The 26,379-nt window shown below is 39.7% G+C and overlaps 1 protein-coding gene across 9 annotated transcripts in view; it reads left to right on the top strand.

Annotated features, from left to right (window-relative positions):
- TASP1 (taspase 1) overlaps nt 1-17,425 on the top strand; it is a 126,283-nt gene extending 108,858 nt beyond the window's left edge. For all 9 annotated transcript variants that reach the window (XM_061622577.1, XM_061622571.1, XM_061622575.1 and 6 more), the window contains 3 exons: nt 561-671; nt 2,309-2,382; nt 16,035-17,425. In XM_061622577.1, the coding sequence (XP_061478561.1) occupies nt 561-671; nt 2,309-2,382; nt 16,035-16,127 (278 nt within the window). In that variant the 3' untranslated portion in view covers nt 16,128-17,425. The remainder of the gene's footprint in view (nt 1-560; nt 672-2,308; nt 2,383-16,034) is intronic.
- Nucleotides 17,426-26,379: the final 8,954 nt, after the last annotated feature.

Genomic DNA, 26,379 nt, shown 5'->3' with positions numbered 1-26,379 from the left:
AATTGGGCTGCTGTGTGGCTTACACCTGCAATTTACCCAAAGTTGCAAAACATATCACATAATTCAGAATATTCTTTTATTGTAAGTAAACTAGCAAGTTATTCAAAGAATGTACAAAAAAGATACCAAATTATTTGGGTTCTATTCAACTAAGTCCTGCTCAGAGTACATCCATTAAATTAATGAACCTAAGTTAGTCATGCCTATTAACTTCAATGGGACTACTCTCAGGAGTATTGAATACAACCCATTGTCTTCGAGTAGTTTTGCAGACGTGTGTTAGAGAAGAAAAGCAATAATTTTATTTTAGGTCCGTGTGCTTCTACTTATATGACAAAAATAAGGAATACTTCACCTTTACATCAAATTGGCTGAAGACATAAGTCAATATTGTCACGTTGTATCAAGGTTTATCTATTGGTAACTCTGGTAATTGCCTTTGGAATGAGGACAACCAATATCCACTTCAAAAAGAGATTGCAGTAGACTTTTAAAAAATCAGTTTGTGTATTAATTTTTCATGGTTCTCTCTCCACCCCCACCCCCCTATTTCTATTCAGGTTCACCTTTTTTAGCCAATGAGGATGGTGTTCTTGGAGGTGTGATAGTTCTTCGATGTTGTAGGTGTTCTGTAGAGCCCAACTCTCCGCAGGATAAGTCATCTCTACTAGGTGAGAGTGTGAAGAAAGCCCTGCATGAATAGGTCATTTCAAAGTTCTTTAATTTAGATACATTAAATAAATTACAGGTTCTGAGAGCATAAAATAATTAAAGGCAGGCAACCAAGATTTAAAACTCAGATCAGTCAATTATAGCCCGAAAAACTGTTGCAAAACAGAATTTACTATGGGTTGTATCCAGTTTTGTTCCTTCACCCAAGGAAGGCTCTTTATTCCACTAGAGGTTTCCATGAATGGAAGCCATTTTTGCCAATTCCACTTTTCTTCTGCAGCCCTGCCCCCTCAGTGCCATCTTCCTGACTGTTTCACAGGATTCCCCAAGCCCCTGGAGCAGATTGTGGCTGGTGTATGTGTGCAGGGGACTGAAGGGGGAATCAGTGAAAATTGCCTCTTCTCTCCCCCTTCCATTCACTTAAAGCTTCTGCTTAGACTGTTTTAAATTTGCAACAAAAATAATGACAGTTCTAAAATAAGCTAAAAGGGGGAGATTGAATATGGGATAGTAGGTGATTAGGTTCCACGTATTGAAGTTTAGGAACTACTTAAGGGGAGGCATGGATAATCCTAGCTATCTGCCTCTAGTTTAGATCGATTTCACTTGCCATCAGCGAGCATGACTCCATCTCTGAAGACAAACCGGGTTCCCTTAAATCAAGTTCAATGCAAATAAGTTTACTTATTAATTGTTCTGCAAATATCTGTGCTTTGGAAGCCCTTATACCAAAAAATTAGTTGGAAAAAAACTTGCAGAAAGTGGACTGGAAGAGGATCTGTTTCTGCAGATATACTTTTAAATGAAAAAATAAGTAGAATGGCAGTTTACATGGGCTTGTTCATGGGTACAAATTGCCCTTGCTGTCACAATGGAGCATTCAACTGCTGCCATGGCTATTTTTCCCTTTGAAAGCTCGGATTGTTTTGTACTTGCCAATACTTTACTGAAATCCTTAGATACCTGAGGACCTTTAATGTTGAAGACTTTGACCATGGGGCTTTGGACTTGACCTGGTTTTACTGGAGAATTTAGTAGTCCCCAAAGCACTATCATTTTTTGGTAGTATAATACTGGCCTCAGGTTTATGCTGAGGAATGCAATGTTGTGACAGCTCTATAAGACTGGCATGGTTCCCTCTGAACACCCTGATTCATACCAGGAGTACAAGGTATTTGGGGTCGAGGACTCTGAATGGGAGGAAGGGGACATGCAGCAGAATCCTCTTCTTAAAGCTGTCCCCAGAACTACTGACAAGGCAGGAGACCCAGGGGCTGCTTCTTCCCCATGGAGGACAAGGAGGGCTCAGAAGCACAACCTGTACTGACAGAATGGGAGGATTCAGAGGGGGAGGCAGGTCTGGAGCGCTCTCTCAGGGAGAGGCGGTGCATCAAGAGAAAAGTGGAGTTCTGAGTGCCCACTTGTAGGCCAGGGATTCCCACAAGTATGGATTCTTGCGAGTAGTTGGGCGTTCTCTACTTTTGCTTAAAAGCTTGGCGGGTAGACGGGGGAAATCATTGGTTCACAACTCCAGTGTAGACTTGGAACTCCTGCTACTAATCTCTGATTCCCAAACTTTGGCCCTTTTACATTCAGAGTTATAAATAAAGTATTATTGTTGTGTTTAAATCCGCAGTAGAGTTCCTGTGGAGTCATACGACAGAGAGCATGTGTGTTGGATATATGTCAGCACAGGATGGCAAAGCTAAGGTAAGTAGCAAAGAATATTTAGCTTGTCAATATTTATTGTAACCCCTGGTTTTTTTTAATCACTAAGACTTCTTCCCTACCCTTTTCTCCTATTAAAACAAAAATAAGAGTGCCTGAAGTGTAGTACATTTCATGGTTGAATTTGGAATCGGACTGCCCATGTCCATCTCTAACCTAGGTCCACTTTGGATCTCATGGCCAAGCCATTATTTGCTGATTGCAGGTGTGCAGTGTACTCAGGCACCCCTTCCTCCCTTTCTAGTTTGCTTGTACCATAGCCCATGGGGTGCTCCCAGTTACCAAACCATGTTTGGCCATGATGTCTCGAGGGCTTTTTTTCCTGGTGTAGTATACCTGAAATAGCTACAATAAACAATAGAGAAAGAATAGTGTTCTTCAGCAATTCCACCAAAAAAGTTTTGAGAAGAGCATTTCCTTTTGGTGTTGCTATTTGCTATTTGGTCAAGTTGAAAGTTGTGCCCAGAACTTTGACCACTAAATACTTTATGGATCAGAGTGAAGGAATTAATCAACAGTAGATGTTCAAATGAGGTGAAAGTGAGGTCAAGGGGTTTCAGTGGAGGGAAAGTGAATCCTGGCTCTAAGAAAGCTGTGGTAGAATAAACTTGTCCACTGAATGACCAAGATAAAAACAAGGCAATTATGGCAAGTGTTCCTTATTGTTATCAGATATTTTTTTGGGGAGAGTGTGATTAAAGAGACAGTGGAGTTGCAAGCTTTTATTTTAATAGTCATATTGCAATTCAGGCTAGGACAGTTCAGTTGCTGATTAACTCATTTAGTCATATGTGAACATCTCAATAGAATTGTGAAAAAAAATACAATAAAAACATTCCTTATCCAGACATCTGCCATTTAGATGTCTTGGTATTCTGGGTTTGTGTTGTGCCATTCGGCTTAAATCCAGAAAAAGCAGATAACAGCAATCCTCTAGCTTGCACTCTGTACCCTTGCTCCTTATGGTACCTCTTAGTATCCAGTTTACTATATCCAAATGTCTTTACGTCAAGAAAAACGACTTATCCCCCATTCCCATGGAGTCAGTATGTTGGAAGAGAGGAGTGCTACTAATATTCTGTTGCTAGGCAAGTTAAATGTTAGATGAGAAGTAATATAATCCAAAGGGTTATGTAGTACTTGTGTTCTATGTGGCCTGATGTGACCTATGAGACAAGGCTAATAGTTCAGTATGCCCAGAGATCTTTTTCGACTTGCAGAACCTTTGTTGAACATCTGGTGTGCATTGTTTTCATAATGCTGGAAAATTAGCTGGCAATCTTGATTGGGCTGACAGACACAGCTGCTCTTCTTGGTTCACTCTTTAAATGATCTTTGTGACCTTCCTTTAGGAGAGTTAATCATTCTCCCGTTCTCTTTCTTTTGAGTCTATGGCTGCAAATGTTTTCCAGAAAGTAACCACAAATGCCATGACTGCTCACTGCTAATGCTAAAGAAATCAACTGCTGTTGTGAAAGGTGGAATTCTGTGTTCTTGGAAGTTGAGAGTAAGGGTAGAGACACACTTACTGTTCTGCCGGTTCCAGTGCGTCTCCACCTCTCTTTTCTGAAAATGGGGACACATACAGCTAGTCATACCCCTTGTTACTATAAAACTGATAAGAAAACCTCAGCTTGAGAGTGTTGTTAACAATCACTTTAAAGAGATTTCACAACTGATCTGCAGATCAACCCATTTTCCCTCCAGGTGTGGCCAGTGGAAATGCTTTGCTATAGTTGACTAGTGTGCTGACAGCCTAACTTAAAGATGGCAAGTAAATAATAAAACAAAGCAGACAAACACTGCATTCTTGGGGAAAGAAAAAGAACCTAGTGCCCATTTATACAATCCCTACTCTGCAAAAAATCAAGTAGGACAAAGAAGATAGCAGGTATATGTTTTCTCCTTCTTTAAAGTGTACCAACTTAAATATTTGTTTTACTCTTTCATCAGCAATGAGCATTTAAGTCTATTCTGAAAAGTCTAGGACTGGAGGAGATTTCGTTCTCAGTCATCTTTAACTCATGGCTCTGCAAATGTACTGTGTTGGTCACATCCATTGATGGAATCTGGCTATTTATTTAATTATTTTTTAAAATTTAAAATATTTTAAAATTTAAAATATTTTTTAAAAATATTTAAAATATTTTTAAAATATGTATAATTTTAAAACTTCTCTTGTGCTTATATTTAGCAGCTGAGTATCTGGACAACACTTTATGATGTGCAGATAGATGAAGGTTCATCTCTTTTGTTACAGATCAAATAGCAGAATAATTGCCATCATGAAACAGTATAAATGAAATATACTTCATTTTGTTTAAAACTTACACTCTGCCTTTATTTTTCAAAGAAGCATCTATAAAATTATGGTCAAGTCCAGTGAAAATGCCATAAAGAGTACTGAAAATATGCTCAGCAATTATTTTTAAAATGCCATTTTCACCTGTAACCAACAGGTACTAGGAAAGAGTTTAGCATCAGCTGGGAGTACTGTCCATTTATTCCTACTCTCTGCTTCATGCTTCTTAACCAATTCTTGATCCACAAGAGGACCTCTCCTTTTATTCCATGACTGCTAAGCTTACTCAATAGTCTTTGGTGAGGTACCTCGCCAAAAGCTTTTTGAAAGTCTAAGTACACCATGTCCACTGGATCACCTCCATCTATATGCTTGTTAACACACTCAAAGAATTCTAATAGATTAGTGAGACAAGACTTTCCTTTTCAGAAGCCATGCTGGCTGTGCTTCAGCAAGACTTGTTCTTCTATATGGCTGGTTAACTTGTCTTTAATAATAGTTTCTCCCAGTTTTCCTGGGACAGACGTTAAGCTAACTGGCCTGCAATTTCCCGAATCCCCCCGGATCCCTTTTTAAAGATTGGCATTACATTGGCCACTTTCCAGTCCTCAAGTATGGAGGCAGATCTGAGGGACAATGTACATATTTTTGTTAGAAGATAAGCAATTTCACATTTCTTTGACAACTCTCAGGTGGATACCATCCAAATGAAGCGATTTGTCAGTTTTTATTTTGTCTGTCAAGCCTAGAATTTCATCTCTCGTCACCTCTATTTGTCTCAGTTCCTCTAACTCGCTTCCTGCAAATGTTAGTTCAGGCACAGGGATCTGCCCTATGTCCTCTACTGTGAAGGGAGATGCAAAAAATTCATTCAGCTTCTCTGCAGTCTCCTCATCCTGCTTTAGTACGCATTGGACTCCCTTATCATCTAAGGGTCCAATCACCTCCCTAGACGGTCTCCTGCTTTGAATGTATTTACATAATTTTTTTTGTTCGTTTTTATGTTGTTAGCAATGTTCTCCTCAAATTCTTTTTTAGTGTCCCTTATCATCTTCTTGCATCTGTTTTGCCAGGATACCTGTCCTTAAAATAATAACTGGGATTTGCTAAAACATTTTTCTCTTCAGTATGTAACTTGTTTAACATACATGCCCTCTGACGTTAGCTGCCACACGTCTGAAAGAATGTCTAGTTACTTTTGTTTATGCTAAAACAAGCAACAAATTGTGCTACAAGATCTTGTTGATGAATTTCCCCCTTTTATCTGGAGGCTTGCCTTCAAGAAAAGCATTTCCCCCTGTGAGGTGTATTTCCATAGGCCTGCTGTCTTTTCCTTTGACTCAGCACCTAACAATAGAAACATTGGACCTTGTTTGTCCAGTGGCAGTTGTTGATTTCTGGGTAGGCTTAATAGAAGTAGACAGCAAGAACTGGCTGGCCATAACTGGCTTATGATCAGGGTTTGGGTTAAAAAATACTAGCTCCCTGAGCTTGTAACTGCTCTCTTTTCCATCAACCGTATTTAGTTGTGTCTTAAAATACACTTTTGAGGAGGAAGATGGGAAATGGTTGGTTAGGAGGAAACAACCTATTTGCCTGTGGAAATGTTATTTTGGGCCACAATTCAGTACGGCTCTCTTTCGTGCCATTTCTGCCCTTCAGTGTGATGCTTCCTAAAATTAGCGCTGTGTTTCTTTGAAGACAGCATTGAAATAGGCATGTAGAAGAAGTCTGATTCATATCTTCTTGGAGATTATAGAGAGACTTTGAGTGCCTGAGGGAGGCATTCATGGTGCAGTTTCACTGTGGGTTCATGCATGGGTGGTAGGAATGCAAGTGCTTATTATTGTGGGGTGGGCTCTTGTTCTTTGTGTTAAATGCACTACATGGTTGCCAATAGTAGAAATGTAATAAACACCCTACTTTTGTGCATTTTGTAGTGGACCTAGCTCAGCTTCATCAAAGCTTTAACGCTTTCAGTCTGCTCCTACCCATGTTTGTAGGTTCATTGCAGTGGTGCTTATTTCCAAGCGTGTATGCTTAGGACTGTACCCTTTGTGTGTGCTGAAGCTCTCTTGTTTGAAGAGATGAGAGATTTCTGAAAAGACATTTTAAGGATATACAAGTGGGGTCTTGTTGCAAACTTCTTGCAGGAAGGACTGTTCAGATTTCTAGCAACTCCTCTCCCATTCTATTCCTCCCCCTCACACCAGTTTTCCTTCACTCCCCATGCCGCCCCCCAAATAAAATTCTGTGACCGCTGAATATGCTTAGACTTCATAGGGCTGTTTTGGCAGGCAGGGTTCCTCTTAATTTTGTTTTACTCAGATTTCAAGAGGGGCTTTTTTTGGGGGGGTGGCCTTAATTTTGCCTAAACTCAGCAATATTAAATTATTTAATTTCCCCATTGATGTATCTGGAAAACGCTGTCTACCATTTCTAGATCTTTTTTTTTAAAAAAAAAAGCTTGTCAGTGAGACTGATTCTATTTTTATATAAATATAAATGGTATATACCTATATATAGATATATAATTATTTCCTAGGTCACACTGCCTTTTTTTAAAAAAAAAAGTCTTGAGAGATGAGGGGGAGTTCCCCACCAACATCAATGGAGAAATTCAATATGTCCATCGTTTTCTTTTTCAGCTACTCCACTCTATTCCTCCCTCCCACACAGTTATCAGGTATTTTTCCTTCTAACACAGCATTCTATGTCATTAAGTTATTACGGGGCTGGGGACAGGGGAGAGGAATTCACCCATTTAGGATTTTTTGCACATCTGCATACCTTGTGGTTACCCCAAGTCTGCCAATACCTTTTTCATGTATGTGGCTGGTGTGGTTTTGTCTACATAAGCCAGAGTATGAGAAGACTCAAATTAGTATTAGTACGTATATGATGATCATGTCTAATATTCTTCTTTGGATTGTAATATTCAGTTTTCCAAAATATTTGTCTTCCATGCCCCTTTCCTTCTCCCTCCCCATAAAACACCTTGGCGCTTGTTTAAAATCTAAAAACATAAGAAGCCTAGAGTTGGGTGTGTCCTCCCACCCCAATATGCAGAGCATGTGTTTTGGAAAGAGACAATAATTTTGTTATGTTGTAGAGCAAAAGACAGTTTTTGACATGATAACATCTAACACCTGGTATGCAGATAACTTTATTTGCAAATGTTTGTTCTCCAGAGATGTTAGGGATCTGACATTTTTTACACAGCCAAGGTTAGAATATAATCTAGTCTAAGAGGATTTATGTTTGAAAGGAGTCTAGTATGAAGTCTAATTTTTGAATGCTGAGTGAGTCAGTGAAGGCACCACAAATTCAACTGCAAATTTTAAACCTGTTCCTTTTACTTTGAATTTGTGCCATGAAGCCTGAATCTTCCCTAGGCTTTACTTCAACATTACACTGCTAAATGTGCAATTTTTTTCTATTTTCTAATAATGGTAGAAAACATATAAAGAAATATGTGTTTGCCACTCTGTTTGCAATGGATGCCTGTGTGACCCTGCCCCCTCCTAAGGGATTTTGTACCCTCAGGAGAAATATTTGAGACTATAGACAGCAGAGAGGTTTCCAGGGAAAGAGCAGCTGCAGTATGAGTGCAGAAGGCAGACGTGGAGGAAATTCCCACATCCATCAAGGACCTTCCCTGTGCAGGGCTCCAGTACTGTTTTGTTACCTCTCAGCAGACTGCAATTGCCAATTTTCAGAGTGAAGCTTTGGATCACCTCCCGGGGGAAGAAAGGAGACATTGGCTCCCTCCTCTTCCTTTGATGCCAGTCATGTATTGGGGGCCTGAAGCCTCTGTACATCTACACAGGGGTTAAAAGGGGGAAGGGTGGGCATTCTTCAGGCTCTCTGAGCATGCCTGCATTGGTACTGCATTCAATACATCTCTTTCTTTGGTTTCTGAATCTTTCTCTGTCTTCACAAATGGGGAGAGGGCTGTTGTGCTCTGGTTGTGCGTTTTCGGTTTTCCGTAGGCATTTTGCTGGATACTGGCAGAGTAGGAAGCTGGGGTAGATGCACCACTGGCCTGATCCAGCAGAGCATTCTAACATTCTTATGAGTACTTTGTTTTAATTCTCTTTTGGGGGGAAACTAGGCAAAAAAGCACATCCTGAGTATATGCAGCTCCTAGGCCTCTATGTAATACTTTTTTGTGTGAGCTTTAGCAATTCTTGTTAGATTGTAGCTCTGACACTTGTGTCATTGTGGATAACATAACATATTTCATTATTTTAAATGGTTGTAGAAATGGGAAATTTCTCAGAAGCATAACAGGTGTGCCTGGCGCCATCACTGTTATCTTTTCGGTGCCAGGTCAAGACTTTCCCAGGCGTTTCAGCATGTGTTTTTAAACTGTATTTTTTAAAGTGTTTTTAAATTTGTATATTTGTTTTTAATGTTTTTTATTGTTGTAAACTGCCCAGAGAGCTTCGGCTATGGGGCGGTATACAAATGTAATAAATAAATAAACAGGTCTTGAGGACTGATCTTGAGGATTTCTTATTAGTTTTATATTCTCACTTTAGGCTACAGAATGGTAATTATGAGTCATAAATCTTTTTATATCAACATAGAGTTGTATCCAGTGAAATCACCCTGTTCGCACAAGTACTTCTACTTGAGCAATGGAACATCCCCTCCCTCTCATCCCCCCACCCCCCAATCTCCTCCAAAGGGTTGGGAGGAAACCCAGAACAGGTTGGGAGGGTGTGGAGGAGGAGAGGGGAAGGAAGTTCCATTGTGCGAGCGGAAGTCCTTGTGCAAATGGGACAACTTGGTGGGACACAACCCACATTCCCGCTTATCTCTGATAATTTAAACTGGGCAAAATAATCATTTGCATGATAGTTAATATTGTGATGGCTTAAGCTTTTTCAAATATAAACCTTCAAGTTTATATATTCATTTCCCTTGCTAAACTTCTTAAAATGCAAGGGTGTGTGTTCATTTTTAGTTTTCCATCCTTATTATTTTCTGGTATTTATATGTGTGTTTGTGAAATACATCAGTGTGGCTACATTTTTCATCTCTAAATTAAAAGAAAGTATACGCCTGTTCTATTCTGGATTCTCTTTTGATGACACTATGCCAACTCTAAGCAATGTACTGGCATTAGTTTATGCAGGAATGTTTTGTTCTTATGCTCTAAATATTTTTCTGAAACCCAGCATCTTTGTGTAGTAAACAACTGTAAGAAAATGTGTAGAATGTGGTGTTCACATTTCTGCCAAATGGCAACTAGACTGCTGAAATGTGCATATACTATTGTGTAATATGTTTATGCAGTGCTCCATTTCTTATAGCTTATTTTCCATATTGTCTGAAAATGTATTTATGCTGTCAATAATGAGCCAGTATTTATATATAACAAACATCATTGTCTAAAAATTAAAAGCTTCAGATCTCCATTTTGGAGACGCTTATGTGCATCTTTGATTTCAATGAGCTTTGTGACCCATTTACTCTGGTAAAATGATCCCAACTGTCTTGCTACATATCCGTGATTTATTTTATTGCAGCTGTAAAGAAGCATAATGGATTTTTCATTTCAATACTGTTCTTTGTAGTTCTTTCTAGTTGTTTAATAAAATTAAGCACGAACAGTTTTCACAACATCACCACCTCTTCCCACCATTTAGATCATGAGCCTACTATGGTAGCAGGATGAAAATTGGATAACCAGGTTGCCAGGTTGTGGCCTGCTGGTACCTCTACTGCAGGGGTCACCAACTTTTTGGACCAGTGGGCATCATCTTGAGAGAGTACTGTGGGCAATCACAAGATGGCTGCAGTGAGGGGCATAACACAACATGGCTGTCATAGGGGGCATGGCCTAACACAAAATTAGAGAAAGTACAGTCATTGCGGCTTCTCCCTGCCCCTCCCCCACTGGACAGACTCATGCTTACGATGGGAAGTCAGCTGAGGCCTGATTGTGGAAATCACACACACACCACAGAAGTGTTGCTGTTTAATAACAGAACATTCATCAGTACCAGGAAAAATACAAGGTGATCCCACACCCCTCAAACCCCCACAGGATTGAACCCTCTGACTGACTAGCAAAAGAGGATGCTGATTTGCATAAAATTTGCATATGGTTTATGTTGTATGCAAAATAAATCAATGGACACTCATGAAATAACGTGTTTTTTTCAGTCACATTCTGCAGTCAGAATGTGAACAGGTAACACTTTTTCCATAATAATATTTCCATACTATAGAAAAGGCTTAACCTGTTGACTTATGCCTGTTAAAGGCATAATAACTGTTTCCCCCCAATGCTAATCCTAAACCAGAGTCTTGGTTGCCATCCTGTCCCTGCTTACATGGAAGTAAGCCCTATTAAACACAAAAACCTATTAGACATGTAAACCATTATACTGTAAATTACCTGTACAGTGAATTCTTAGTTAGTGTCTGGCTTTTGGTCCTGCACAGTAGGAGGCATTCCTAAGTCTCTCTGCATTTTTCGCATTTTACATTTACCCATTTCGGAAAGGGATACTTTAACATCCACCTGCAAGTAATGTGCAGTAGTATTTCAAAAAAATAAACTCTAAGGAGTACCTGATCGCAGACCAACCCACAAGAAATACGCATTCTGATTGCTAGGAAAAAGGAAGGGCAAACTATGGAAATTCCAAGGACCACTATAAAATAAGACAGAAGTAGGAAAAGTCCACTAAAGGGGAAGGAGAAGCAGTAGCAGCAACTCTTTAGGACCACAATATTGCTTAGAAGTGTACCTGCACATTTTGCTTCATGATATTCATTCTAGGAGGACTAGAAACATTTTTTAAAAGGAAAGCTCAGAGGCTGGGCCTCTTGCCGCAAGTGTCTGGGAGTACCAATGAAGGCCTTCCTAGAAGCCATGGTATGCGCAGATACTGTGTTGGTGACCCGTGCTGTACTGGAATGTCCATAACACCAAGTACAAAAACATCAGTCATGTAGTGAAGTGTTCATAAAGCATTGGGTTTTTAAAGTGTCATAAAGGTGTAACAAGCACAGTAGAAAATACATAACGGTGTTTGTAGAGGTAACCTAAATGTCTTCTTCACTTGAAGAAAATGAACTGTTTCCATTGTGTATTTGGGAAGGAGGCAAGGGAGGAAATGTCAGCCTTTTAAATATCACCAAGCATATTGCTACACATCTCTTCCTGTGATGTGTATAAATGTTTTGAATGTCCAAGAAACCATGTAGAGAGAAATGGAAGTGTTACAGATAATATTTTTCATTTATTTCATTTATATCCCTCCTTTTTTCCAAGAAGCTCATATATAATCCTCTTCCCCCCCCCCTTTCCTAATTCTTACTGGGCAAGTGTGTGTGACTGGCCCAAGGTCATCCATTGAGCTTCATGGATGAATGGGGATTTGAACCTAGCTCCTAGTCTAACTACTACAGAGAAAGTGCTTAGTACATAATTATGTTGTCATTAAGAGTGCAAATGTGGCAGGCATTGTGTGAACCTGGCTGGAAGATGGCTGTGTGGATAGCTAGGGATCTGTGGAGAAGAATGTGGTGGGCTGAGAGCAGCACAGATCTGTCTCCAGTTCTGCAGACTTTCCTTTCTCCAAGGTACAGCAAAAGCCTTATGTTACAGTAATCATCCAGATCTATTCTATGACCTTTTCCCTGGTATATAATTTGTATCACTGATTGGTTGGAGTGACCTTCTATTTATCCCTCAACAGACCATAAATGTGTAGATGTCTTCTATGCACAAATTTCCTCTCTAAATGCCCCATTTTAGTGTAGTGAAAGCCAGAACACTACTACTGACAAAAGGTGTAATTTTTGCAGGATTTGAGTAATATATTCTCCTGATTTTTTTCATTGTGTTGAGACATCTCTAGACTCCTTTCTAGCCTTAAAGTAGAGAGTTTGATTGTGAAGATTACTAGGAGAATCCACCTACCCCCACTGTAAACAAGCAGTAGCCTAGATGGTGTCCTCCAGACGTTGGACTCTGTCAGCCTCAGACAGCATGCTCAATGATCAGGGAATAATGGGTGTTATAATCCAACAACATCTGGAAGGCATCACATTGGCTACTCCTTGCATACAGTGGTGTTAGGTGGATAGTTTGATATACAGTGCCTTGCAAGTACTCAGAACCCTGACCAATGCTTTCATATTACTGAATTACAAATGGTACATTGTAATTTTCTTCTGTATGATATTTTATTTTGAAGCACTGAAACTCAAAATCAATTATTGTATAGTAAGGTGACATTGAACAGCTGTAGCACTAGAGGGACTGAAGAAGACCTGCCCTAGGAGTGAGTCTCTGAGCATCTGGGTGCTTGCTGCTTGCTCCTCTGGGTTGCTGTCTTTTGAGACAGCTGACATCCCTGGTAAGTGCTGCAAGGACTGGGACCCCCTGCCTCACCCTGGCTCCAGAGAGAGGCTGCAGTTAATCTTGCAGCCTCTTGCATTAGCTCCTGGTTGAGTTAGGAAGCAAAAAAGCCTGACTGCCCTTGGCGGGGTCTGCTGCCGCCAGGGTTGCCCCTTGGAGAGTCCCTTAGGGAGTCCTGAGGGTGACGGCGCTATCCTCTTCTATTGCTTTCTTTCTTTCCTAACCAATCTGGGGGAGGTTGGTAGTGGAGAGGGCGTATGGCTCATGTGTAGTTCCTACGCAGGGTGAGAGCCTGTGCAGTGAACTGAATGATAGGAGAAAGTTTCCAGACGCCTTCAGTGTGGGAGTTTGTAACGGGCAGAAGGCTGGCCCACCCTGGGTGTGAGACAGAGGGGGAGTAGATGTGCCCTGTGTGATAAATATTCAGTGGGTCTGACTGTTCCCAATTCTCGCAGAGGCCTATTGGGATAATTGGCTCAGGTTTTGTTGGTGGGCTCTTGTTGGGTCTATATCAGGTGTTTAGGAGGAGTCTTAGTAAGGAGGGACATGGGTGATGCCACCCCAATTTCAGTGATCATGGGTAGAGGGAAATATAGCCATGGGGGGATGGTGAATTACCATAGAACATGAGGGCAATGCTGTCTATGCCTTGTTCTTGCTCCCACTCCTCTCATGGATGGGTTCCTTGTTGTGCATCTGCTGTGCCCACTGGTCTGTGTATGTTGTTGTTTAATGCCAGATCGGTACACAATAAGACCATACTCATCCATGATTTGATTGTGGGTAAAGGTGCTGATTTGGTGTGTGTTACTGAGACCTGGGTGGGTGAGCTGGGAGGAGTTGATCTGGCCCAGCTTTGCCCACCTGGATACTCAGTGCATCACCAGCACAGAATGCAGGGATGGGGGGGAGGAGTTGCTGTGGTCTACAGAACTTCCATCTCTGTCACCAGGCAACCACTCTGTCTTGGAGCTGACTGTGAGGGCCTGCACCTGATGTCAGGCCAAGGAGATAGGAAACTAGGGTTGCTGCTGGTGTACTGTCCACCCTGCTGCCCGGCAGCTTCTCTGACTGAGCTGGTGTAGGCCATCTTGGTTGTGGTATTGGAGGAGCCCAGAATGATAGTCCTGGATGATTTCAATGTCCATGCTGAGGCTGCCTCTAGTGTTCCGGCTTGGGACTTCATAGCCTCCATGACAACCATGGGGCTGTCTCAAGTTGTCACTGGCTTGATGCATAGGGCAGGGCACACTTGTTTTTTTCTCCAGATGGAGGAATGAGTGGTCTGGACATGGGGGGTGGATGTCACCCCATTGTCATGGTCAGACCACTTCCTGGTGAAGTTTAGACTTGTAACTCCAGTCCATCCTTGCAAGGGTGGTGGACAGATTAAGATGGTCCGCCCCTGGAGACTAATGGAATCCACTGGATTCCTGAATGCCCTGGGGAAGTTCCCAGTAGATAGAGCAGGTGAACCTGTTGAAGTCCTTGTCACACTGTGGAACAGTGAGGTGCGCCGGGCTTTTGACCCAGTTGCCCCCGAGCACCCTTTCCAGCATTGTGGAGCTCAGTTTGCACCTTGGTACACCAGTGAGCTAAGGGCAATGCAATAGGCTGGACAACGGCTAGAGCACAAGTGGTGAAATTCGTGCTGTGAGGCTGATCGGGCACGAGTAAAGCATCATAACTGTGCCCACTGTGTGGCAGTGAGGGCGGCGAAAAAGGCCCACTTCTGTGCCTCCATCGCATCCTCAAGTAGCCATCCAGTGGAGCTTTTCCGTATTGTCAGGGATCTGTTGACATCAGCTCCAGGAAATGGAGTCTTGGGCCCTTTGGAGGCCCACTGTGAATTGTTTGAGGGTAAAGTTGTTTTCCTCCGTAGCAGTCTTGATGCCCCATCCACCTCTGCTGTAGTCCCCAATGATGTGTCCAGTGCAACAACTGCTGCAACTTCTTGGGAACAGTTTCAGTTGATGCGGCCTGATGACGTAAACAAGGTGCTTGTGATGATGCGGCCAGCAACGTGTCCTCTAGACCCTTGCCCTTCTTGGCTTATTCAAGTTTGACCGAGTGGATCCAGGGTGTGGTCAGTGCATCATTGCAGGAGGAAGTGTTCCAGCCGCCCTGAAAGAGGCAGTGATCCGACTGCTCCTGAAAAACTTCGTTACCAAATTATTCCAATTCTACACAGGAAGTGGATTAGACTGTGAAAGATCAACCCATATTGTGTTTACATTTGGACAAATTTGTAGAGCAGTACAATATCTCAGAGAGAATATCAGGTCTCCTGCTCCCCTGGTGCATTCACTATAGCTGCCCAATTTCCCTGCTTTTTAAAGTTTGACAGAAATATCTGTTGGCTATAGGTAGGTTCTTAAACCGCACGTTTTTTTTCCTCATATTAATGAATATTTAATAAACCTATGCCAGTGGAGTGTGTGTTTGTAGACATTGTATCACTGTAATGGTACATTATAATGATTGTATATCACTGTAATATTAAAAATAGATTATATTTTTCCAATACAAATTCAGTTGAGTATTATAGCATTTACTAAACCAGTGCATTTACTAAACTTCACCCCACCCCCAACCACTTGAAGATTGCTAAGGGTCTTGGTGAACCCCTGAATTATTTTTCAGCTTGTAGCGATTGTAAAGCACTCTGCTAGATGCTGTATGATTTTCAGTTTTAGTTTTACAGACTTTCCACAGACCCCCTGAAAAAACTGCAGTTGGGAACCCCTTGTATTAAACCATAAATGGTCTTATATATGTCATTCATAACCACAGTTATATGCCATCTTGGACATGTTATTTTTCAGTTAAACTTATTCTCTTACATTGGCACCTAAGGCTTTATTCTGTGTTGGTTTTTGTTTTTATTATCCAGTGCCTTTTTTTGTCTACCTTGTGTTTCTTCAATTCTCACCCATTTCTCTACAGACCCACATTTCAAGACTTCCCCCTGGAGCTGTGGCAGGGCAGTCAGTGGCAATTGAAGGAGGAGTCTGCCGGCTGGAGAGCCCAGCAAGCTGAACCACTACTTGTCTGGTCAGCGAGCTGAGCATGAAACCATGACGTATATTAAGCTCCTTTGTGTTTTAACAGATGTTGAAGATTGTATTCTCATTTTATTCTCCTTATTGCAACCACGTGAACCCTAACTTGAAACAAGTGCTGCTGTAGCTTTATATTCTTACTTGGTTTGAATGTATATAAGAATTTGTCTCCCAGTGGAATAGAAACTCTGTTCCCAGTTGTGCAAATGAAGATAATGTACGGATTATTTAATGTTACAGAACATTTTTATGTGTTACTTGATTAGTCTGTAAGACAATAATGCCCTGAAATTCCAAGGGAAAATTGTGTGGTAGTAGCAAATGTTATTGTTTCACATTAGGAAGGTAGAGGATTCAGAACTCCTTGGAATACAAAAGCAACTGAATGTGCTTTACATTATTTCATCGTTTCAATGGGTCCAGTGGTAACTTAAACATGCTCTTTTCTCATATAACATACATATACAGTGGTTGGTTTCAGTGAAATAATCTAGGAGAGGGTTATGGCCTGAGTTTTTGTTCTTAATTATTCAATTGATGGTACTTTTTCTGGCTTAAAGTGTTGCATACTTCAAGCTGTTATGTATTATGAAAGGCTTTGTAAAGATAACTTGCAGTCCAGAAGTCTTTTGTGTATAATGGTATATTGGAATGTAAATAAGAACAAAGTTTATTGGAAGAGTCAATATTATTCTTTGGTTAAAATATATATTTTAAGAGAATGGTGTAGAAATAAACATGCTGTTATTGGATAAATAATGCAAAGTGTATTAAACTGATGATGACGATGAAAAGGACCCTAATTCTAACCTTCTTCTTTAGTTCCTTAAATTCCAATTTTGTAGCAAAGGTGTATAAATGTTTGCAATTATATTCACATGTTATGCATGTAGAATTATAAGTGGCCTTTTAAATAATTTTATACAGCCGAAATCTATGATGATATGTAATTTTATGTACTTTATTTTTAGCTATGAATTAATTGTTCTTATTGTTTCAAGATCTTCAGCATTTTTATTGTGTTGATGTTTACAGGGATGTAATGGCTGTAGAACAATCTTGTTGAGTACTTTGTGAACTGTCCAAATAGATTAAGGGATGTTCATCTGAAGGTTTTTTTTATGTTGTGTTGAAAGAATTTGTATGCAGAAACACCTGCTCGATATCTTGCAACATATTCTTAATCCCACAACCAACTTGTCTTCCATAAGTGATGTATTGCTACTTTGTTTGACATTACAGTTAAAACATTATTAAAAAATGGTTTTAATCAAATGCATTCTATTAGATGTCAAGTATGAACTCTCAGTGGTAAGAAACTATCTGTTGATCTTTTATTCTTTCAGTGATACATTTGAGTGTGACATCATCTGGTTCTCTAAGTTCAAACACAGAAGGCTTCAAGTTGTACTACAATAGCTGTAGTTGATTGTGTCTGGATGCATGAAACTTCAGCACTAAGCCTATTTGGAAGTGCATTATTTATTTATTTATTAAATTTATACCCCGCCTTATGGCCCAAAGGCCCTCAAGGCGGCTTACAAAAAAACATGAACATAATACTTCAATAAAATAATACATCAATAAAATAATACAGTTCTCAAAATTAAATAACAGTTCTCAGAATTAAATAACAAATAACATTTGCAGTAACTAACTACAAAATAAGGTGATTCCTGCATCATAATGTAACAGTCAGCAAAAAATAATAATAAAAACAAAACAACGAAGCAGTAAAAACAAAGAATCTTCCATGGTCGTCTTCTCCAAGGTAACTTCAAGGCGACTCCAAGTGCGATGCTGGGGCGCACACTGAGGCGCTGCCTCAGGCAGCCCCTCTCCTTTATATACCTGGAGCAGAGAAAAAACAGGATGGTAGAGTTGTGGAGTAAGTGGAGTAAGTGGCCACAGCTGCAGCAGCACACAGACTCTCTCAAACACAGCATCCTTCCACACACACATTTACTGCATCCATGCCACACATTAGCCTTCTCATCCAGATTGGGTTTAGGATGCACCATTTTTTTTTTCAGTTTGAGAAGTTGCCAGAGGAGAGGCTGGGTTTTCACAGCACTGATTCCACTAAACGTTCTGTCAGTCACAAAGCTAACTCTCCCTCGTCAAATCAGAGCCATGCATGGTGCTAATTGGTGAGTTTTTTGTTGATCACTGGAACCAACTTGAAAGTGTATTTTTTACAAAGAGAGAGAGAGATGGAAACCCTTTTAAAAATAAAACACACATCAAAACAAAACAGAAAATGCAAAGCAAGTAGCCTGCCTAAAGTTTTAAAGAGAAGGGTGACAATCGTTTCAGTCTGGAGCCAGATACTGTGGCAACTGAGAAGCAAAGATGGGGGGAAGCTCACAGTTCAGCAAAAATAACCCTTTCTTCCAAGTGTATCTGTGTAGGCTTAGTATTTTTATTGCCGACATTTGCTCTGTTTCTGGACAAAAGGAGTAAGATCTGTTCTCTGCCTCATAATTCCAAATGCCCTTTATTTCTAGTGGTCAGATTCCCAACAGGAGAGAGAACATAATTTGGTCTCATCAAGCCATGTAATATGTAATAAAACAAGTTAGTTATATTGCTACACTTCCTAATGTACAAAGTGCTCCACAATTTTGTTCATTCTTACAATAATCTTATAAGACTATTTCCTAATAAAGATCCTAATAAAGATCAATACATAGAGAATAGATAAAGATAGCACAAAGTTAACCTGGCATTAGCAAGATTTTGTCCTCTTTGATTTTGATAGAAGGTCTGGATCTGATGGGCAAAATATTTTAGTTTTATATAAGCCTCTAAGTGATCCACTTCACACTCAACTGAAAACTGGCGTGTATAGCATTCTGAGAAATAAAAACCAAATCTTTAGCACAGCGGGATTTGAAGACTACATGTTTGAGTCTTGCGTCTGATGATTTCACAGCCACTGTCAGAATGTCAAAGGGGCTGTGGAGATTAACAGAAACTTAATGAGTAGGCCAGGGTTCCTCACCTACACCCTCCTACTAGAATATTGGGTAAATTGTCATTAGCTTCATTTTCCCTCAGAAGTGGGCCCAGAGTGTGCCTTCTAACTTTAAGAAGAAAAAAAGGATTATTAAAAATAAATGAATTCCAACAGAAATGAGGCACAAAGTCCCTGGCATCGTATAATTTTGACTCTAGGCGGTAACTGTTAGTGTCCAAGGAGAAATTACACACTTGATGGTTGAAATTATAAAGGAAGAGCAATAGATGAAGTGCATGTAAATACAAATTGCTTGTAATCTGTTGATGTATGTTAATCAAACACACAATTATACCGATTTGGCAGTAGACAGATAGGAGCCATAATTTCCAACTGGTTTTTACATCTTCAGTAATAATGTAAGATATAAAAAGGAAGTAATATAGAACGTTAAGGGGATTTTAGGATTAATATTAATCTTTGTATTATGTGAATGAAAGGGAGATAGCAGTTAAGATCGTGCTTGAGGTTTGTGATAATGTATGCTACTTGTGAAAAAATGCAGATGGGGGGGCTGATGTATATTTTTTCCAGCAAATGTAAGATCGCTACATTCTCTTGAGAAACTCTTTAAAAAATAGTGTTGCCTTAAATTAGTCTGGGAATATTTTTTGCAGTTCGTTTATCTCAGCTGTGTACCCCTGTTGGTTGGAGGTAGATGAAGTAGAATGACCAGAGAGTTCCTAACCAGTGAGTTGGTCCTTGATACTGTGACGGAAAAAACATCAGCTCTAAAATTGTAATGGCTTATGGGGTTTGTAGTCTTGAAATTACCATCAGTATGTAAGTTGATCACCTGCAGTTTGATGACTTAGCATTTTTCATGAGTTCTATCTAGACTGAGGAGTACTTGTAGACAATCTGCACTGATATTAATGGCTGTTGTGTCAACTAAATCTTTTTTTTAATCTGTGACTTTGCATCAGCATGTCTGGGTTCCAAAGTCTATTATTTAGTTTTCCTTTCCCCAAAAAACCACAGAGACTTTTTTCCTGCACAAGAAATTATAAAAGATGGTTCACTTTCATAACAGTGTACAGTAGGGCCCCACTCATACGGCAGGTTAGGTTCCAGACCCCTGCCGGAAAGCGAAAACTGCCAGAAAGCGGATCAGCTGTAGTGTGGGGGTCTGGAACCTAACCTGCTGATTGCACCAGAGGAAGAGAAGATCAGATCTTCCCCTCCTTGGGTGTAATCTGCTCGAGCAGGGGTGTGATCGCGCCAGAAGAGAAGATTGGCTGTAGCGAGCTACAGCTGATCTTTCCCTCCTCGGGCGCGATCAGCTGGAGTGCGTGAGTCTGACCACCCCCGAAGTCTTGAGCTGATCGCGCCAGAAGAGGAGAAGATCGGCTGTAGCGAGCTGCAGCTGATCTTTCCTGCCTGGGGCGCAATCAGCTGGAGTGCGGGGAGCTCCAGCCCCCTCCAGCTGATCACCCCGCTGGTGCTGTATTAACAGAATGCTGAAAAGCGGGGCCCTACTGTAGTTAAAGTCCATCAGGCTAACTTACTCCCTCAATACCCAATTTACTTCCTTCCCCTTGACCTTTCCATAAAAAGGTAAAGGTGTCCCCGCACTTATAGTGCAAGTCGTTTCCGACTCTTAGGGTGACGTCTTGCGTCGTTTACTAGGCAGACCGTATATATGGGGTGGGTTTGCCAGTTCCTTCCCCGGCCTTTCTTTACCCCCCAGCATATGCCGGGTACTCATTTTACCGACCACGGATGGATGGAAGGCTGAGTGGACCTCGACCCCTTTTACCGGAGATTCGACTTCCTCCTTCCATTGGAATCGAACTCCAACCGTGAGCAGAGCTACCACTCTGCGCCACGGGTCTAAAGCCTACAAGAGGAAGAAGGATTAAATGTAAAATGGGTGAGGGAAGGAAGAGAGCAGGTGTGGAGGGACAGGAAACTGGGCGAGTTGCTAGCAGCAATGCTTGAAGGGCATCAGCCCTCCACCAGAGTTGGAGAGTAAAGATGACACTTCCGACTGTAGACTCTCCTATAGATAAGTAATTTATTTCTTATTTTTCCCCAATTCTTTTCTTCCCCTCCCCCTATTTCTTCTCTAATTTCTTCAGCTGTTTTTTCCTTCTGTTCTATTTTTCTTCTTTTGCCTTAAAATTTTGTTGTTATGTGCCTTCAAGTCGATTACGACTTATGGCGACCCTAAGAATCAGTGCCCTCCAAGAGCATCTGTTCAGATTGTGTCCAAAGTATGATAACCTCAGTTTCATCATTTTAGCTTCTGGTGACAGTTCTGGTTTAATTTGTTCTAACTCCTTTTTTTTTTTTTTTTACAATAATTTTTATTCAGATTTTCATAAAACATACATAACAAAACCATAAAACATTCAAAGACAAAAAACAAAATCAAAAATAGTTAGACAAAAAAAAAATAAAAAGTAAAATATTGACTTCCCATTTGTCACAGATCAAATCAGTTATAGGTCTACAATGTATAACAATCCTGTCTCTTAAATCATATTATAAAATCACTTTCCTCCAGTAGTTATCTTACTTAATCATCAAATCTCATAAACATTACTTTATTCTTTCCACAAAAAGTCAAAGAGAGGTTTCAATTCTTTAAGAAATATATCTATCAATTTTTCTCCAGAAAAGCATGTCGATTAATCCATCTCATTAATAATTATAATAATCTTATTGTCATAACCATAGTCAAAATAAACATTTCGATTAATCCATCTCATCAGAATCTGTTAGGTTCAATAATTTCAATAGCCATTATTCTATTATCCCTATTAGTTCCATCTTCCATCTTCCATCTTCAATAGTCTTGTTAAGTCCAGTAATTTCAGTGTCCAATCTTCCATTATCAGTATTCCGTAATAATCTTGCTGTCATAACCATAGAAATATTAACTTCCCATTTGTCACAGATCAAATCAGTTATAGGTCTACAATATATAACAATCCTGTCTCTTAAATCATATTATAAAATCACTTTCCTCCAGTAGTTATCTTACTTAATCATCAAATCTCATAAACATTACTTTATTCTTTCCACAAAAAGTCAAAGAGAGGTTTCAATTCTTTAAGAAATATATCTATCAATTTTTCTCCAGATAAGCATGTCGATTAATCCATCTCATTAATAATTATAATAATCTTATTGTCATAACCATAGTCAAAATAAACATTTCGATTAATCCATCTCATCAGAATCTGTTAGGTTCAATAATTTCAATAGCCATTATTCTATTATCCCTATTAGTTCCATCTTCCATCTTCCATCTTCAATAGTCTTGTTAACTCCAGTAATTTCAGTGTCCAATCTTCCATTATCAGTATTCCGTAATAATCTTGCTGTCATAACCATAGTCATATAGTAAGAGTCTAATGGGAATTTCCTCTATCCCAAATATTTTCTTGCCATCCATTCTGAATAGGTTGCTGGAATACTGCAGTAAAATCATATCTCTGTTCTTTTTTACAAAATGTACTGGCTCATCTCTTGAAAGTTTTTCCCTTGTCACATGGCTGCAGTTAATTCCATAGGTTTTCTCTATATTAGGCTCCATCACATCATTCCAGTCCAGAAGATTGTCCATGCCATTGATAACTTTATCTCTAATATCTTCATTAATTTCTTCAGAGATAACATTGAATTCCAAACAGTAGATTTTATTTCTAAAATCCATAAATTCCAAATCTTTTTCCTGTTCCACGTTTGTTCCAGGCTCCAGGGTCTCCTCTCTCACAGGGACCCCTATTTCTTTAAACTCCTGGATCATTTTGCACAATTCAATTTTCAGCTCCTTACAACCCTGTCGCAGGGTTCGTTTCGTTATCTCAATCTCATCCATTATTTTCTGAAACCTAGTTACTTCCAGATTCTCAGCCACTTTCTTGATTGCCATTTTAAAAGAAAAATATAAGAGAACCACTTCTTATTTCAGCAACAATTGGGTTAATACTCCAAACTTGATGACATCACAGTATAAACAGAGCAGCCAGCCTTATCTCACTATGCTTAGGAAAACAAAATGTAGTTCCCAGGATCGAAACAATTAATGGCGTCGTCAGGAAACAGATTCGTCAAAATAAAATAAACCAAAAAGAGAGTAGTCTCAGACAATATAATATTCTTCAGAATAGAAATCAGGAATAGAAATCTCTCTTCTGTGTATATCTTTAGAATGCAAATCCAGGACAGCTTTTTGCAACAAAAACAGAGATAAGCTGTTAATTAGTGCATAGCAGAGAAGAGTTATAGCTCACCGGAAAGATGTCCAAAGCCGATCAATCTGGCAAATCTCCTTTTACTGCAACAGTTTAAGTCAAGTAAAAAAATATAGAAAGAAGGGTGCTTGCCTGTTAGTCCGTTCTCTCTCTAAAGAAAAGATGAACGTGTCGCTTTATCAGATAGAGCTTGTTGAAAATCCGTCCTCCTTTGTCGGCTGGACCACGTCTCATAAATCAATGAAATCTAGTCCTCCCAACAAAAATAGGCTTTGAGGTTAATCTCTTCGTTTCTCCCTGCCCGGGAGAAGTTTCATCAGTCAAAAAAAAAAGTTTTGACTGATTTATATCTGAATAAGCTTCTTTTGCGGCGGGAGCCCGTCCCAAAAGCAGGCACAGGCTAAGTCACCCTTCCCGGAAGTCCTAATTTGTTCTAACTCCCAATTACTTGTCTTTTTCGCAGCTCTCCTCCAATGCCACATTTCAAATGAGTTGATTTTTCTTTTATCTGCTTTTTTCACTGTCCAACTTTCACATCCATACCTAGAGATTGGGAATACCATGGTCTGAATGATCCTGACTTTAGTGTTCAGTGATACATCTTTGCATTTGAGGACCTATTCTAGTTCTCTTATAGCTGCCCTCCCCAGTCCTAGCCTTCTTCTGATTTCTTGACTATTGTCTCCATTTGGGTTAATGACTGTGCCAAGGTATTGATAATCCTTGACAAGTTCAGTGTCCTCATTGTCAACTTTAAAGTTACATTAATCTTCTGTTGTCATTACTTTAGTCTTCTTGATGTTCAGTTGTAAACCTGCTTTTGTGCTTTCCTCTAACTTTTATCAGCATTTGTTTCAAATCATTACTGGTTTCTGCTAGTAGTATGGTATCATCTGCATATCTTAAATTATTGGTATTTCTCCCTCCAATTTTCACACCTCCTTCCTCTTGGTCCAATCCTGCTTTCCGTATGATATGTTCTGCGTACAGATTAAACAAATAGGGTGATAAAATACACCGCTGTCTTACACCCTTTCCGATTGGGAACCAGTCGGTTTTTCCTTATTCTGTCCTTACTGTAGCCTCAGAGTATAGGTTGTGCATCAGGACAATCAGATGCTGTGGCACCCCCATTTCTTTTAAAGCATTCCATAGTTTTTCATGATCTAAGTCAAAGCTTTGCTGTAATCTGTGGTTTTCTTCTGAAATTGCTTGCTCTGTTCCATTATCCAATGTGTGTTTGCAATATGATCTCTGGTGCCTCTTCCCTTTCTAAATGAAGCTTGGACATCTGGCATTTCTCGTTTCATATATGGTAAGAGCCTTTGTTGTAGGATCTTGAGCATTACTTTACTTGTGTGGGATATTAAGGCAATAGTTTGATAATTACTGCATTCCCTGGAATCCCCTTTCTTTGGAATCGGGATATATATTGAACGCTTCTAGTCTGTGGGCCATTGTTTAGTTTTCCATATTTCTTGACAAACTTTTGTCAAAATGTGGACAGATACCTTAAAATTGGTTGTTATTAAAGATAAGTTAATATATAGGATTCTTAGTGCTCTTACTCTGGTTGCTTTTTTAGGTGCAGAGAAAGCCTTTGATAGGGTGAAATGGAGCTTCTTAAAGAAAACATTACAACAAATAACTTGGGTGGATTATTTTCTACTTGGATTGATCTTTATTACACCCCAACTTTTATATAAATGCACTAAAGGCAAAAAACCCATGCGGTTTAAGAATGTACCTATAGCCAACATACATATCTATCAAACTTTTAAATGCAGGGAAATTAGGCAGCTATAGTGGATCCACCAGGGGAGCTAGAGACCTGACCTCCTCTCTGAGATACTGTACTGCCCTACAAATTTGTAAAAATGCAAACACAGTTTTGGTTCCTCTTTCATAGTCCAATCCACTTCCTGTAATGTTCAGATGAATTTGGTAACATGTGCCTCTGAGCATAAGGCGAATGGTGGCAACACCTGCAATCAGCCCAAATAACAGAACCAAGACATAGGCTGTGCTGATCTTGTGTTATCAGGGAGGAAGCAACAATATTAACGGTTGATATAGTTCAGATAGTCACTTTAACTATGTTTGGTTTACTTTGCAATTTTAGTGAAGTTTCCTATGGTAAATTATTTTCTTTTGCTTCTGTTTCTGTGAATATGTGAACTACAGTAACACTTTGCATAATTTTCACTAAAAAAAGCTCCAAAAACAGTTGTACAATAATGCACTGACTATTCTGCAGAATAGACTCCATGAGGATTGTCTCAATTTTCAGAAGATAAAACAGCAGGAGGTGAAATATATTCTAGCAAATTTGTAGGTGTGATCTATGTTTTTAATTGACCATGCACACCTTTCCTTAAGTGGAGTGCTTTAAGCATAGCAGGCTGAATACATGCGTCTTGGGCAGGCCAAGTTGTTTTTTCCAACAGCTAGATTCATTGCTTAAGTAGTAATGTATTGTAATCAGTCTAATTTTACATCAAACTGCAGTTTTAGATTCAACAGTTTATGTACCCAAAATAGAAATAAAACATAACCTCCAGTTTGAAACACAAAAAGCTGTCTTCACCATGATATGACATTGACCAATAAAAACGCTTTGAAAATAATAACAATAACTTTGACACAGATTTCTAGGATGAATGAGTGAAATATAATTTTCTAGGTCATATTCTCTGTAGAAGCAGTAGTAACACAGAAAAGAAGAAAAGAAGAACGCCAACAAACATACAAAAAATGTAATTCTCCATCTTTGGAGATGCAGTCCTGATTGCAAGTGTTGCCACCGCTCATTATGTGCTCAGAGGTCCTCACAGAGCTACAATCCCCAGAAGAGGGGCTGACTGTTAAACCACTCTGGAGATCACTGGAGCTCTGTCACGGGAATACGAGTCTCCTAACAGCTTCAGCACCCTTCATAAGCTACACTTCTGAGGATTCTTTGGGGGAAGCCATGACTGTTTAAAGTGGAATAAATGTCTGCCCTG

Source organism: Rhineura floridana, chromosome 4 (genome assembly GCF_030035675.1).
Source record: "Rhineura floridana isolate rRhiFlo1 chromosome 4, rRhiFlo1.hap2, whole genome shotgun sequence".
In the NCBI taxonomy this organism is placed as follows: domain Eukaryota; kingdom Metazoa; phylum Chordata; class Lepidosauria; order Squamata; family Rhineuridae; genus Rhineura; species Rhineura floridana.
This window is presented reverse-complemented; position numbering and strand designations above follow the sequence as displayed.